The 15718-nt window shown below is 65.8% G+C and overlaps 2 protein-coding genes across 6 annotated transcripts; both read right to left on the bottom strand.

The window, feature by feature from the left end:
• Positions 1-2111: 2111 nt before the first annotated feature.
• On the bottom strand, positions 2112-5641 carry FAM174C (family with sequence similarity 174 member C). The gene is made up of 3 exons (XM_058537872.1): positions 4400-5641; positions 3200-3316; positions 2112-2506 (listed from the first exon to the last, which is right to left on the bottom strand). Coding segments are annotated over exons 1-3 (387 nt in total). The 5' UTR covers positions 4669-5641; the 3' UTR covers positions 2112-2505.
• A 65-nt stretch (positions 5642-5706) lies between these two features.
• CIRBP (cold inducible RNA binding protein) lies at positions 5707-12413 on the bottom strand. 5 transcript variants are annotated; one of them, XR_009219376.1, is made up of 8 exons: positions 10206-10284; positions 9175-9283; positions 8987-9093; positions 8753-8891; positions 8599-8680; positions 8454-8524; positions 6064-6196; positions 5707-5852 (listed from the first exon to the last, which is right to left on the bottom strand). XR_009219376.1 is itself a non-coding variant. In XM_058537868.1 (7 exons), the coding sequence occupies exons 2-7, from the start codon at positions 9275-9277 to the stop codon at positions 8079-8081; spliced, it is 519 nt and encodes a 172-aa protein (XP_058393851.1). In that variant the 5' UTR covers positions 9278-9283; positions 10206-10283; the 3' UTR covers positions 7331-8078. The 5 variants fall into 5 exon arrangements, 4 of the variants coding, with proteins under 4 accessions (XP_058393851.1, XP_058393852.1, XP_058393850.1 ...); XM_058537868.1 differs by lacking the exons at positions 5707-5852; positions 6064-6196 and adding an exon at positions 7331-8095 and having other exon boundaries at positions 10206-10283; XM_058537869.1 differs by lacking the exons at positions 5707-5852; positions 6064-6196; positions 8599-8680 and adding an exon at positions 7331-8095 and having other exon boundaries at positions 10206-10281.
• Positions 12414-15718: the final 3305 nt, after the last annotated feature.

Genomic DNA, 15718 nt, shown 5'->3' with positions numbered 1-15718 from the left:
CAGCGGCAAGGTGGCTGAAGGTGCCGGAAGGCCCTCCCGGGCTCGCCAGCGCGCACAGGCAGCCCTGGAGCGGCGGGACCCGTGGCCTCTCCTCCCGCACCCACAGCCCCTCGCCCGGCTCTTGGCCGCGAGAGCGTCCCGCTCCCAGCGCGTTAACCTCGGCGGGGCCACCGGCTGCCGACCCCCGCGCGGGCGCTGATGGGCGCTGGGCCGGAGGCGGCGGGCACTCTCCGCGCCGACGGGGGTGGGCAGCGAGTTCCCGGATCCAGTCGGCAGAGCGCGGGTCTCTCCTGACCTCATTAGAGTAATTAACGTGCCTTTTGAAGCTCGAGACAGCGCTCAGAGCTCTGGGAAGGGGACGCAGATCACAGACGGGGGCCGGGCCGGGGCTGCGCGCCAGCTAAAAACATGTCCCAGCGGGTCGGACATGGAGAGAGGAACAGACAGAGAAAGACAAACGGAGACGGAGGAAGAGGAGCAGCGTAGACAGACACCAACAGGGGGCAGCGGGCGTTCAGAGAAAAAGACGCAGAGACAAAGAGAGACCCACAGGGGGAAGATACAGAGAAACAACAGCCAGAGCCCGAGGGACAGGCTCACCTAGGAGTGACTTCTCGAGGCCTCCCAAGGACTCTGGCCTCACCTCAACTTCCCTGGAAGACCTGCTGGCCCCTCAGGGCATGACCCTCCCAAAAAAGCAGGAACAGTGAGAGAGGACTTCCTGGAGGCAGCAGCTGGACACCCGAGGAATAAGGGGCAGTGTGAGCAAACTTGGGGTTGGGGAGCCAATAGAGGCTCTCAAGAAGCAGACTGGGGAGCAGTGCAAACGACCCTGGCTAGACAAGGGGGTGAGCAGCTGACCCTGACAGAGACGGCTCCTCTGCACCCTGCTGGTGGGCAGGGACCCAGGCTCAGGGCAGCAGGGAAGGTCAGCGGGCTGAGGGGTGGATGGCCCCAAGAGCCAATGGCTCCCAGGTGGGCAGCAGGCTGGCCCCTCCCACGGTGAACAAGGACACAAAGTGGGCTCAAGAGAGTGAGAAATCCGGCCCTACGTGGACCTACTTCTCCACCTGGACCACATTTAGCTCTGGGGAGAAGGCTCAGGCCACACCTGGGCCCAGCCGGCCAGTGGCGCATGGCTGCCACCTGGTGGCGGCTCCTCCTAATGACATGGCTATCGTGTCTGGTCGGTGGCCTGAGGGAGACCCCAGGCTCCCGGCACCACAAGCCAGCCCCCTCCCCTCCAAACCTACAGGCGACGGGGGAGGACTCTGCCCAGAAACAGCAACTTGCAGGGAAAACAAGGACCCCAGAAGAACCCATCGAGCCCCTCGCAGGGGATGGGGGTTCCCATGTCCCCACGCAGCTCAGATACCCACGATGGCAGTTCAAGTGCTCCAATGCGGGTCCAGCGCCAGGGGATGGGACTCGGGTGCCCAGATGGAGGTCAGGTACCCAGGGTGGGGGTCCCGTGTCCAGGATGGGGGCTCAGGTACCAGGATGGAGGTCAGGTACCTGGGGTGGGGGTCCCGTGTCCAGGGTGGGGGCTCAGGTGCCAGGATGGAGGTCAGGGGCCTGGGATGGGGGCTCAGGTGTCCCATGAGGCCTCAGGTGCTCTGATGCCCAGGATGGGGGCTCAGGTTCACCAATGATTCCACGTGAGATTCACGGGGGAGAACATGGTGGGCAAAGAGGTCCTCAGGCTGCAGGAAGCTCCAGCTCCCCTACACTATGTCTCTAGGGCTCCTTGAGAAATGCCCCCAAAGGTGCTGATGGTATGAGTGTGGCGAGACAGGGATCCCAGAGAATCTGGCCCTTGAGAACCCCAGGCTGAAAACAGCAGAGAGAAACGCCCTTAAGCAAGGACTTTGACGGATGAATAGGAGTTCTGTCTCGACCCAGAAGCAATGACCGGCAGAGCTTCTCCAGGCAGGTGTGGGCAGGTCTCCCCCACCTCTCCGTCTATCTCGTAGGATCCCCCACTGGACTGTCTGGACACTTCGGGGCAAGGCCGAAGAAGCCAGCTTGGTCACAGGTGGGAGAACTCAGGCCAGGATGGAGCCCCGCTCTGCTGCCCCCCCCCCCCCGCCCCAAGGACGTGAGCCAAGACGCCGGGTCTGGCCCAGTGGGGAGCTGGGGGCCAACTCGAGAGCCACTGGTGCCTTTATTGTCCCCAGCCCAGGGGGAAGGTGCTCCCAGACCGGCCCCTCAGCTCAGGGCAGCTGCAGCCCCCGGGGAAGGGTGAGCAGCCCGAGTCACGGTCCAGCCAGGGGCCTCAGTCCCGGGAGGCCTGCCAGGGCCCCTCTGGCTTCTGCCTGGCATCCTGGGTGTCCCGTCCAGCTGGGGACTGAAGCGGCTTCGGGCAGGCTGGGCAGGCCCCACACGAGCTCTGAGGGTGCAGCAAAGCCGGCAGGAGAATCATGGGGTGCGCCAGGCACCGGGCGCAGGCCCTGTGTCTGTTCTTCCCCCAGGACGGCTGAAAATGCCACCTCCTCGCCCTGAGCATCTGGAAGATGAGGGACAGGTGTGAGAGGCGTGGACTGAGGGGCCCGCCCGCTCCCCTCCCCCTGCGTGTGCCTGAGGCTCCCCCTCCTAAAGGGCAGCAGTAGCTCTGCGCAGCCCGGGCCCCAGGTCCACCTCCCTCAGCTGGCGCAGAGAAAGGGGATCCCCCCGCCAATAGAGATGGGGAGCCAGAGGAGTTCCCAAATCACACTGGCACCTCCCTCGGGTAGCTCGGGAAGTCAGAACCATACCCTGGTCTCGCCGCCTCCTGCCGGCACCCCCCCCCAATATGCTGGAGCTAAACAGGCCATCCCTGTCTGCTCCCCCTTTGCCAGCTCTGCTCCCTGCAGCCCTGTGCCTGAGCTGCTCTTCCGGGGCCCCCTCAGCAGCACCCAGCAATTAATTCTCCATCTCTGACACCGATCTTGCCTTCACCGCTGGACCCAGACTCAAGCGCTGTGGCCCACTCCCATCTTAAAAAAATAGCAAACTGAGGTCTGGGCGCGTGAGGGGGAGCGCCTTGCCCAAGGCCACACAGCTAGTGACTGCCAAGCCAGTGCTCCAGGCCCGATCGCGCCGTGCCCTGTGATGACCAACTACCTCATGGGTTGGGAGTCTTCCCGCCTCTCCAGCCCTGCCCCCCACAGCTCCCCCGAGGCGGAGCCCCTGCAGGGGAGGGGGGATAGGGCTGCGCTACCATCTCAGATTCCTGGTCTCAAAGACTGTCTCCTCGTCGCTGTCCAGCGAGGCCATCTCCGTGGGGTCCTCGCTGTTGGCCAGGAGGCCGTACCTCCTCCGCTGCCGCTTCTTCAACCTGGAAGCAGGCCCAGGCGCTCAGGGCCGTCTCAGCCGGTCCTGCTCCCCCTGCGCCCCCAGTCCCGGCACTCAGCCTCCTCTGCCCGGCCCCCAACCCTTGTTGCGAAGCTCCCTGGTCTAAGAGCGCGTTTCTTTGGCGTCATAACGGTCACAACAATTTGTTGCTCTCTTGTCATTAACAGGAAGCAAATACCCCGGGCGGAGACCCCCGGGCCAGGAACCCTCGAGAGAGTGCTTTATTCTGCTTTACTGATGACAACATGGCGTCTCAGAAACGCGGTGAGGGTCTGCCAGCGACATCGAATGGAGGACTGTCTCACAGAAGCCCCCGCCCCCCAGTAGGAAGAGAAGAGGCTCCCTCTGCGGCGGCTGCAGCAGCAGACTCGTAAGAGAGAAAAGAGCTGGGCACCCACAGGAGCGTCAGTGAAGGACAGAAGGGCCCCTGGACAGCGTCTGCACGTGGGCAGCTGTGCGACAAAGGCGTCACACCTCTGGGCGCCAGCCCCAGAGAGGATACCAACGCGGAGGTCAGGGGACTGCGCAGGGCGCCACGGCGGCCTGACCCGGGCAGGGCGTGCAGGCCGCGGGAAGGAAGAAGTTCTCACTCTTAGGGGAGCACGGGAGACCACGGAGACCCATCTTGGCCAGCGCTGGGGCGGGCTCCAGCCTGGCCCCCCAACTGCGCTCCCCTCCCCGGCTGCGGAGACTAATCAAAGCGGAGGAGGCTGACGGCGCGGTCGAGCCCCCGCTGGGGTCGGCGGGGGCCGCGCTCACCGCCGCCGGGCAGAAATGGCGCAACACAGACCAATAGTCCTGGGGGGGGGGGGGGGGTGGTACAGCAGCCAGCAACACAAACCCGCACCCCGACCCCCAGCGGCCGCGTCTGCAAAACCCGCACCTGCACCACGGCCTTATAAACCAGCGGGTGCCTCACGTGACCACCCACACAGCCACGTAACGACCACGCGCCGCCCGCCCCCGCCCGCTCCGGAGGGGCGGGGCCCTCGCGCCCCAGCACGTGAGGCGCGAGGCGCGCGTTGATTGGCCGCGACAGGGCGGCGGCGGCGTGCGCCCGACGCACCTGAACGCCCGGATGAGGAAGTAGAGCGCGGCCAGGCTGCAGAGGCCCGTGAGCACGTACAAGGAGCGCAGCAGCGGCGAGCCCGAGGAGGCCGGCAGCTGCGGGTGCGTGCCGTTGTGCGGCGCGCCCGGCTGGCTCCCGTTCGTTGCGGCGGGCGGCGACGAGAGCGTGGTCTGCGCGTGGTGCGAAGACGTGGGCTCCTGGCCTCCGCACAGCAGCGCTGGCAGCAGCAGCAGCAGGAGCGGCGGCGGCAGCTCACGCGGCCCCATGGCCAGGCGGAAGCGGAGCCTGCGCCCGCCCCGCCACGGCTGTCACTCACTGGCGCGGGGGCGGTGCTGGCCAATGGGACACGGGGGCGGGGCCTGCTGTCCGGAAACGCCCGGTCCCGCCCCCGGCCGCTTCCCACCGTGCCCCGCGCCGCCCGGCTGCACCGTTTCCCCGCCCGGAGCGCGAAGGCCCCTGCTAGGCGGACGGCGGGCCGCAGGGTCCCCGCCCCGGGGCGCACAGCGGAGGCGAGGCCCGGCCACGCAGGACGGCTCGGCGCCGCACCCCAGGCCTCCCTCCCGTCCGGGCCCGGAAATCGCTGTTCTTGCTCCGTGCTTCCTGCGGTCGGTCGGAGACGGTCCTCCCCGCCCCTGTGCACCCCGGGGGCCGGTGGGACCTCCCCGCGCCCCTGTGCACCCCGGGGGCCGGTGGGACCAGCAAAGTGTCCCTGCTGTGGCCTGGGCCGTCCCCGAGAGGCGGCCCCCGTGTCCCATGGGCCAGAGAATTTGCCATTCGCCGAGCCAGGACCCAGCAGACCTAACCGGTGGGAGAAGTTGGCCACGTCGCCGTCCTGACCAAGCTTAGTGACTGGGTCCTGTACGCCCTACCACCGTCCGCCCCACCCCGTGGGAGTCGAGGTGACCTGCCCAGGGCCCAAGGCAGCACAGCCAGGGCTCAACTCCAACGCTCTGCACCCCAAGACGGGGAAGCGAACTCAGCCTGCAGGGCGGCACAGAGGAAGATGCGCAGGGGTCACTCTGCCGAGACCTCAGCCAGGGCCCTGGGAGACAATGCCCACCTCAGATGAGGGGCCCAGAGACCTCCTCCTCCTCTCAGGCTATGTCCCTCGGATCCCAAGACAAGTGGCCGACAGGACAACGAAATGACTGGCTGGTCAATGGTCTGGGTCCAGCTCATGCCAGGAACAAAGGCCCAAAAGGGCTTTCCCTAGTGGACGTCCCCCACCTCGTCCCACCCAGCTTCCCCGAGGATCAGGGGCCCACCCTCACAGCCACACCCCAAACCAGACTCGGATTTCTGGGTAGACACACCAGTCCTTTATTCCAATCCGACTTCCACGTCCTGTCGCGCTGTTGTGGGTGAGGACTGGCCACCATGCAGCCACCACATAGCCATCCTCCTGGAGCGACTAGAAGCCCCACGCCCCAGCCTCGTCACGAAGCACCTGCTGGAAAAACCAGGCAATGAAGGAAACAGAGCTGGCTCCACCTGGAGGCACAGACACCACTGCCCCCCGCTGGGGCCCACTGGGCAGGAAACCAGGAGAGAACCCAGCGGAAGGGCCGGGCACTGCCAGAGCTCAGGAGAGAACCCACCAGAAGGGCCGGGCACTGCCAGGGCCAAAGGGCCGCACATCACCCACCGGGTAAAGCACTTACAGGTGACAGGCCTCGAGGGCAGGTGGCTGCGTCTCTGACTCTTGCTCCCAGGTGAAGTCCCTCCTGGGACGCTGACCCCAGGTCATCGCTGCCTTCGGGCCACCCTTCCAAGTCACACTGGCTTCCCTTCAACCTGCCAAAGCAAAGGAACATTACCCTGCCATCCTGGCCTCGCTGGCAGCTGCCCCTCCCCGCCTCCCCCGAAACCATCCACAGCTCCTGGGAGGGCCTCCTAGTCCTCGGGGCTGTCCCGGCCGGCGTGCCCAGGGCGGCCTGTGCCTCTGTCCACCCGTAAGCAGAGCCACTTCCCAGTGGGGATGGAGCTGCTTAGTGCGGCGTGGGCTCTGGGCAAAAACGCACGGCGGCAACAGACATGAGAAAGCTGTAAGGAGCATGACTGGGGGAGCTCGGAAAAGACTGTCAACTCAGGAACAAAAAGCCAAAAGGCAGGGCGTTCAGGGTCTCCAATCCTGCTTACGGATCGAACCTACTCGTGAGGTGGGACTGCCCGGGCCGCTCCCCTGGCCGCAGGCGGGAAGGGCAAATGGCCAGGGTCTGACTTTACTTCTAGCTTGATTGAAAAAAAAAAATAGAAAAGCAAAAAACAGTCAAAGGAACTCTCCCCAGGTACATTACTTTCAAACGAGCTCTCGACAAGAGGGGGATGCGGACACGAGCAAAGGGCGTTACCTCAATTACAGGGCTATTTCCACAAAGAGCTAGCCAAGGGAGCGGCTCGCGTCTCAGAGGCTCTGTTGGGCGCACAACACTTCTGTCCTCCGAGGCTGCAGCTTCCACAGGCTAGCAGAGAACGCTCAGAACTTGTGAAGCAACAGCAGAACTAGCTACTGATAGGTCAGTCTGGGGTCGCCCAGGGACTCGGCTGCCATCCGCTCTGGCCTGCCTCTAGACTAAGGTGGTCCCGTCCGGGTCGGCGTCAGGTGCCCGTGTGTCCACCGTCTCAGCTAAGCTGCCCGCCCCGTCGAGCCCTCTGGCTTCCTCCACCAGAAGCCTCCCGGGGCTGTCCTGTGGTCCGAGCTGCCCATCCCGTCACCCGCCTGCTCATCTAATGGGGACCCGTGGCAGTCAGCTGTCACCAGGGGCCCGGCCAGCGTCACCTGACTCTGCCTTCCTCGTCTAGCTCTCCGCGGGCCCCGGCAGGGCCTGCAGACCTACTTCTCAAGCTGCCCTCTCTGCCCAGGGCGGACTGCGCGAGCCCGCAGCAGGCAGCGTGCTGTGCAATGAAAGGGCAGTTGTCAGAGCAAGGTTCGTTTCAGACGGTCTTTTAATCGGCTTCGTAAAGCCAAAGAAAACTGCGTACAAGGATTCCTTACCCACTTCAAATACAACAGCAATGGCATATGCATACGTCTTCCAGTAAAAAAGGACAATATAAATAAACAGTTTCCAGAACCTCTCCGAGGACATCTGCCCATTTACTGTGGGTCACACAGCACGCACGGGCCGTCCAGGCCGGACCTGGGGCAGTGGGGCGCCTCTGCTGCTGCCCCGGGTGGTCCTACCACGCTACCCTCAGAAATGGGACATGGAGGTGGAAAAAGCCCCAGCACCCTCAGCTTCCGAATGAGAAGGGATTCAGAGTCCGTTCGATCTCAAAGAGAAACGAATCAGGGCCCCCAAGTTCACAGGACCAAGCCCACTGAAAAAAGGAACGAAAAAGGCAACACAGCCTAAAGTAAAACAAACCCACATGACCCCCGATGATCTTCTAAAAACTCATGGCTCACAGTAAAAAGAAAAAAACAAAATCTGAAGTGCTCTCCAAAACGTTTTTAAAACCCTTGGAAAGGGACAGCGCTTCCTTAGAATGAAAAGTCTAGTGAGGGGGCCATGGGGGTCTGCAGCAGTCAGGCTGTTTGACAAGATGAGAACCGAGAGAACTACAAAAGTGGGGTGCAGGGAGATGTGGTCACTACACATTAACGGTTCAGCGAAGCTCCCAAAATCTTTAAATATACAGCCAATGGAAGGACGATCTTGAGCAGCAAGGATTTTTACTCGTTGTGTGTAGCTGAGAACAAGAAGCAGGCACAGTGTAAAGGCACCGAGGCGCGAGACCAGAGGCAGCATTCCACTCCCGGGGCCAGACCTGGAGGACTCGGCCCTGCGGCCGGAGCCACCAACCCCCCACGGGGGCAGGGCGGGCCACACATGCACTTAGGCTGCCCGCTTAGTGCGCCCCTCGCTCTCCCTCTCCTGCTCGGTCATCTGGTTGTGTCCTATGTTCGGTGGCGACATGGCTGCTGGCACCGACACCCGAGAGGGCACACTCGGCCCTTACGGGCACGCGCAGCGACGAGGTCTGAGCGTCACTCGCGCAGGCCGAGGCTGGCTGAGCTCCCGCCGCAGGCCCCGGGAGCGCCACTTACCGTAGCTGTCGTAGCTGTCCCTGTAGGACCCGCCAGAGCTCCGCTCGCCGTAGCCGCCGCCCTGACTCCGGCTGCGGAGGACACAGGCAGGCGCTGAGGGCACCCGTCCGCCCCCGGGCCCCGCGCCCCAGGCCCGCGGCCTCACCTGCCGTAGTAGTCTCTGGAGCCCCCGTAGCCCCCACTCCTGGACTCGAACCGGCCGCCCCCGTAGCCCCGGTCCCCACCTCCTGCAGACAAGGAACAAAGTGAGCGCCAGCTCCTGCCCGCGGTGCCCACCGCGCCCCCAGGCGCGCGCTCACCTCTGGAGAAGCCGCGACCCCGGCCGCGACCCCCGCGGAAGAAGCCCCGGCCGCCGGCAGAGCCGCCGCGGTAGCCACGGGACCGGCTGTCGGAGGACTTGCCGGCCTGGTCCACTCGGATCTGCCGCCCGTCCACAGACTGCGGACCAGAGGAGCAGGGTCAGCCTTTGCGGCCCCCTGTCGGGGGGGGGGGGCTCCCGCCCTGCGACCCCGGACCCCAGGGCCGCCCCTCACCTTCCCGTTCATGGCCATCATGGCGTCCTTGGCGTCGTCGATGTTCTCAAAGGTGACAAACCCGAAGCCCCGCGACCGCTGTGTCTCCCTGTCCTTGACGACCACCACTGCGCCGGAAGAGAGCCTGCGGTGGAGCGCGCCCCCCCGGGGCAGCCCGCCCGCCCACCCGCCCGCCGGGCCGGCCTCACCTTCCGAGATCTGCCCGTATTTGGAGAAGACCTGCTCCAACGACTGCTCGTTCGTGTCGAAACTCAGCCCCCCAACGAAGAGCTTGCCCTCGTCCGACGCCATGGCGGCCTGCGGCGGACACGCGGCGCGCTCGCTGACCCTCCGGGGTACTGGACCCCAGCGCGTGCTCGCGGGGGCACTGACGACCAACCCCCTACCCGGAACCGTGCCCACCCCGCGCCTGGCGCTGTATTCAAATGAGTTAGAGACTCATCGGATCACTCAGGGTCCCTCGCCCCTTTCCTGGGCTGGGCCCAGCCCCGCCCCCCGAGACTGGGGGCACACCGCGGCGCTGCCCAGACGGAGGCCCCCAAAACTTCACCCAGGGGGGTGCTCGGGACTGGACACTGAAAGCAGGCACCGGCCTCCGCGGCCACCGGCTGACGGCGCCTCGGGCCTCGCCCCCACAAAGAGGGGGCCTCACTCACAACCGGGATCGGGGAGCAGGGGGAGCAGGGAGTGCTTGGACCACTGTAGGGGGCTGGGGCTGGGGGTGGCTACTGACTTGGGCCGACCCTCCACAGGCGGGGGGAACCTCCGCCCAACCGATCCGGGAACGCAGGCCAGGGGGCGGCCCGGTGCCGCGGACTCGGGCCCCAACTTGGGATGGCTCCAGCGGGACACCGGGCAGCAGGGCCCCGCCCCGGGCCCGCCCCCGCCGCGCGCATGCGCCCCGCGCGCGCCCTGCGCCACTCCATCCGGGCCCTCGGCGCTCCCGCCATTTCGCTGGGCGCAGCCTCGCGCTCGCGGCCGCCATTTTGCGGCGGCGCCCCGGTCACAGGCGGGTCCGGCCCGGGGAGGGGGCGCCCCCCGGCCGCGGCTCGACCTGGTCTCCCGCTGCCCCGCGCCGCCGGCGGGGCGGACTCCACCCCGGGCCCGCCCCGGCGCCGCCCCCGCCCAGGGGCGTGCCGCCGCCGCCCCGCCTCGTCCGGCCGGCCGCAGGCCGCCCGACGCCCCGAGCTCGCGGAGCCGGCGCCGCCAGGGCCCTCACCACCGAGCCGGGCAGGTCCCTGACGCAGGCGGGAAGACAGCGCAGCACAACGACCCGAGCCTTCTAACGCGCGAGTGAGGGGGGCAGTCTGGCGCCCGGCCTTTTGTACGACGCCGCCGGGCCCCGCCCCCCTGCACCGCCCTCCGCGCCGCGCCGGCCAATCCCTGGCCCCGGACGCCGCGGCCGCGCCTCATATTCATGAGCTGGAGGCGGGGGGGCTTGCATCAGCCACGCCCCCTCCGCGCTCCGGCGCCGGGCACGGTGATTGGCGGGGGCGCGCACGGTCCGCAGCCCGCGGCCCGCGTGCAGGGGGCGTGGCCGGCGCCCGGCGGGGCGGGGCTGACCCACTTCCGCGTGCCCGCCCCCCGGTCTGCGGCGAGGAACAAAAGGGCCGCCCGACGCGGCTGCCAGGGGTCCGAGTCTCGTGGGAACCCCAGGTGTCGCTCGAACCCCGACCTTTGCTGTGCTCCAAGCAATCGACGACATAGCGACCTCATCCAAGTCCCCCACTCACCCGAGTCCCAGCTCTCAGACACCCCAACTTCATCTGAACTTTAACCCCAGTCACGATATACTTGCCTACATAACCGGCACTCAGGACTGCAGGACCCCAACGATCCTGAATGAATGAATGACTACACTACTTCACGCGATCGGCCGCACAGCCCACCCAAACCCCATCCTGAGACACCCTCACGTATGTGGACCCCAATATTTGCCACAATCTCAATTCCTCCTGCTTCCCAACTTTGGGGCATACTAACTTCACCCGACCCAGTTTCCCTACAAACCCCAACCCGCACTCACACCTAACTCCGACCCCAACTCTGACTTCTCCTTACCTGGAGAGGCATCCACACCCCAACACTCACCGGGCCAGACACTTGTGCATCCTGCTCCAGACCACAGGCTGATCCCCCACCTGGACTCCCAAACTCACCGCTTCGCCAGCCCTCCAGTCCCCACTGCACCCTAACATTCAGCGCAGCCTTCGGCCTCCCCTCCCCCATGCGCTCCAGCCCCCCTCCAGCACCTACTTATGCACACCCAGAACCCACTCACTACCCATGGGAGCCCCAGGGCCACTTTGCTCCTCCCCTGTGTCCTTTCCTTCTCTGGGGGGTCCCAAGACCTTTCCTATCAGGAGAACCAGCTTTAGAGAGATCCTCACCCCCACGGCTCCTCCTGGGGAGCCCCTCTTGTGGCCACCACTCACCCCCTGCCCAGGCCTCAGCTCCTGCTGCCTTCCCCCGAGCATGGAAGAAGCTAGTGGGGACCGCTGCCTGCGCAGATCAGAGGCCCAAGCCATAGCCCTTCCCTAGAAAGTCTTCAGAAGACAGACCCTCTGCAGAAGAGGTAGGGGAACTTGAGAACAGACCCCCCCCACCCCCACTTTGTTCCTGCCCCACTGCAGGCCTCAGACTCTCCCCCACTCTCAGGTGGGTCTAAGCTGATGCAGCAGGGCATGGGAGACACTGTCTCCCGTGACAATGTCCCTAGGACCCCTCCTCGGCTCAGGGACCCCTCTCCCCCAGCAGCTGCTCATGACTCATGGCTGCCTCCTCTGCACCTCGCCCCCCCACGCCGCGGCCCTCCCCTACAACTCCCCGTCAGCAGCAGCCTGCTGCTGCGTCAGCCACTCACGCAGGGTGGTTATTAAAAGGAGCAGAGAGAGACATCGGTGCTCAGCTCCCCCCTTCCGCTGGCCGCCCATGGCGGGGCCTGGGGCCAGGCGTGCCCAGTCCAGGAGCAATGCCCGCCCACCCTTTCTGATCTGCTCTCCCAGCAAAGTTAAGGCGCCGGCTCCTCGCCCCAGCCTAGCCCAGGGGGTCCCTGCAGCCGCGGCGGCCCTATCACTCTCTGCCCCCCGCCCCGCCCCCACGGTTCTGTGGTTCTGAGTCCGCCTTCTCCTGGTTTTGTGAAGTGCCCTGGTGCATTCATTCATTCATTCATCCCGCCGGCACACATTCATTAAGCGTTTACTACGGGAGCCAGTTGCTGGGTACCAGGCTCCACGTGTACCCACGACTGTCCTGGGTTCCATCATGGCGTGGCCCCATACCTGTGGATACCTGTCGCCAGGTGCGCCGGCACCGGGCCTTGTGTGGGAACTCTGTGCTTGCGTCTCAGGTGTGTTATCTGTCTTCGCACCTGTGTTTCTGCGTGTCTCTGTGACTCGGTGTGGAACCAGAGCCGTGCGTCCCCGTGGGGCGCTCTCACGGGGCTGGGACCACCTTCATCCCTGCCGAGGCCGCTGCACCGCGCTCTCCCCGCCGACACGAGGGGGCGCTGCGGCCCCGCGGTCAGCCCGGCTGGGGGCTCCGGATCCCGCCCCGCGGTGCAACCGCCGGCCGCGGGCCCCAGCGTGGGAGGGGGCCCCTGGCCTGCCCCCGCGCCTCGGCCCGAGCGCCCGGGGGTGGCGGGGGAGGACGGGGCTCAAAATAGCTGCGGGCGGGGGCGAGGCTGCTATTCGCGGCCCGGACGCGGTGCTCGCCGCCTGCCTGGCGGGAACTGGGATTAGGCCAGGAGGTCCCCCGTGGGCGCATTCACAAATCGCCCCTCCCCAGGAGGCCGCCTGGGCGGAGGGGGCGCCCGCCTCCTGGACCAGCCTGCGCCGGGCGCCCCGCCCCCCGCGCCGGTGTCGCCATGGAGACGGGGGTGGGGCCACCTCGCTCCCGCACCGCCCCTCAGCCCTCCCGGCAGGGCCGGGCCCTCCGGACGCCAGGTCCTCCCCCGACCCCGGCTAATGACCGGGCGGGAGGCGGTAATGAGCGTCTGGGCCTGGGCCGGGCGTGGCCAGGATGAAAGGCGCGTGTGTAGGGGGGACCCCGGGGCCGCGTAATTACCGCCCCCTCCCGGCCGGCCAGGCGGGGGCCGGGACAGTGCACCTGGCGGCCGCCCGGCGGGGGCGGGGAAGTGGGACAACCCTGCAGAGACCCCAGCCCGCCCGCCTCGCCCAAATCCGCGGGGCCCAGAGCCAGAGTGAGGGGAGCGGAGACTGGATGTGCGTGCGTGCGTGCGCGTTGCCAGGTGTGGTGCACATGTGTGCCCCTCGGCAGGGGACTCGTGGGGGTACAGAGATGGAGAAACAGGGATTCCTGGGGACAGGTGCTTGTGTGGACACGAAAATGGGGCTGTGCGCATGTGCGCACGGGTGTGGAAGTGTGGGCCTGGAACTCGCACGTACCTGTGTGTGTGTGCAAACTGGTGCCGAGGTGTGTGCGTGCATGCGCACACATGGGAACATGTTTGCACTGTGCCCCACGTGCAAGAACACGGGGTTGTGCGTGGACCCCAAAGTGTGGGCATAATCGGGATGTGGATGTGGGAGCAGCCGGGGACAGGGCTGGGTGTGCGTGACTCCGGTGGGCCGGGATATCCAGAGCATATGTGCTCATGGCTGGTGGTGTGACTCACGCCCCTGGGGTGGCACGCAGGCATGCTGTGTCAGCAGCGGCCAGTGCCTCCGAAGGCGGTGGGGAGCTACAGGAGGCCAGAAGCCAGAGGAGGAAGAGTTCAACTACCCCTCCCAGTTCACACCTGCACCAGGAGGTGGGGACTTCTGAGGTCTCTAGGAGGCCCCAGGTGGCTGCCAACTGTGAACACAGGAGATTCAGCTGCCTGTCCACAGAGGAGAGAGATGAGACTGCACCCTGGCTTCAGCGTCCCTCCTGTTCCTGGGAGGAGGTCTCCACGGTGGGGGAGGACATGCAGATGCAGTGCAGGGGCCACCTGGCAGAGCTCCCTGTGACTCACAGCCCAGGAAGGCAGAGGCTGCCACTCTTTTGCTCCTGCCTAGGCCCCTCCATCCCAGGAGTGCCAAGGCCGGGCCATGAATGGGCCGTGCTGGTGACCACAGTCCCTGCCAACTGCACGCACACTCGACCGGCCGTGGAGTGGGACACAGAGACACATGGAGACACACACGTCGTGTGCTCAAGGCCCACCTGTGGCCAGGCAGAAAGCCTGTGGGAGCCACATGCCTGCCCCTCGGGTCACACGTGTGTTTGCTCTTTCCTACTCATGATGCTCCAGAGAGACCCAGATGGTGACCCCTTGGACTGAGGGAAACTGAGGCACGGGTGAGCACACAACAAGAACAAGCATACATGCATATGACACCTACCAGGTGTCTGAAATGCCAGAGCTTGCACATGCACAGAGGCCCCTGCACGTTCATGAAAACCCCAAGGCTTGCCTTGAGGAGGCTGGGGACATGCGATCCACAGGGTGTCTGAACCTGGGGAAGGGCTGAAGGCCACAGCCCCCACCTGCAGGGGCAGGAGAAGGTGACCCCACCCGTGCCCTGTCCACTCACCCGACCTTGGCACCACACACAGGATGTCACCCACACACAGGCTCCCTGCAGTCACAAAGGGGTGCAGAGGGACCCCTGCCTGGCGCTGTGGCATCTCCAGGGAACACAGGTGTGGCACAAATGGAGAGCGAGTGCCCCCTCTCCGGGGAAGCTGCGGGGGGTGCTCAGGGAAGACACCTCCCTATGCAGTGGGTACGCGCGCACATCCTAGCCCCCACCCCGGAGCAGGCAGATACATCCCTTGGGGGTCAGCCACGGCCCAGGTGCCCAGCTATGCAGGTAGGCAGCGCCCAGGCCCCTCTCTGGGCCTCAGTTGCCTCATCTGAGAAGTGGGCGTAGCAGCGGCACTTCCTGGGGTCAGTGTGTGGGAGGGAAGGACAGCCAGTGACAGGAGAAGCTCCTGGCTCTTCATTTTTATCTTTCTTGGTGTCGCAGGACACACAGAGAATTGTGTGTGAGCATAAAGAAGGCCCCCTTCTTCATGTCCCCAACAGCCATGGAGCGGTGAGGGCGTGCACACCCCCCTGCACCTGTCCCCGCTCAGATCAGCCAGGCTCCGCTCTGGGGGAGCCTGCAGCCAGGAGGACGTGATGGGCGCGTGGGCAGTGTCTGCGGCCAGAGCAACGGGGCGTGCTGGGGGAGCGTGCTGCCTCGGGTTGGCACAGCGCCTCCGAGGATGTGAGTCCCGGCTGCCGGGTGTGACTTTCAATTTTGTGGTTTTCTAATGGGAGGTCTTGGCCCGGGGTGAGAACAGGGGCGCCGTTCGTTTCAAGGGTCGCACAGTCGATTGAGGTCGTGATGGTGGCAAAGTGTGGGCTGGGGCCGGTTTGGGGTGTGTCTGCGTGGGGGTGCTGCAGAGCCAGGAGCCCAGCCTTCAGGGGGCGACCGGTATCGACCCGCTTACTGTTGAGGGCTGTCTGCGCCTTGGTGTGTGTCTGGGGGCTCTAAGGGGCCCTGTGAGGCAGTCTGGGGCTGTGTTGATTCTCCAGGCCTGCGGGCAGCGTCTGGGGTGTGGGGCGTGTGCAATGCAGTTGTAGCCAGCTGTCTCGGCCCCCAGCTCCGCCTGCCCCCAGGGGACCCTGCCCACATTCCAGAGGGGTCAGGGGGTGCCCTCCCCGGCCCCCCCCAGCCGGCTCTCGACCTCTGACCCCCTTGCAAGCCCACTCCCTGCGTCCTGGGCACCCAACGCAGCAGC

The sequence above is a fragment of the Diceros bicornis genome, unplaced genomic scaffold, assembly GCF_020826845.1.
Source record: "Diceros bicornis minor isolate mBicDic1 unplaced genomic scaffold, mDicBic1.mat.cur scaffold_67_ctg1, whole genome shotgun sequence".
Lineage (NCBI taxonomy): Eukaryota > Metazoa > Chordata > Mammalia > Perissodactyla > Rhinocerotidae > Diceros > Diceros bicornis.
Note: the sequence above shows the minus strand (reverse complement) of the source record. Positions and strands in the feature narration are given on the sequence as shown.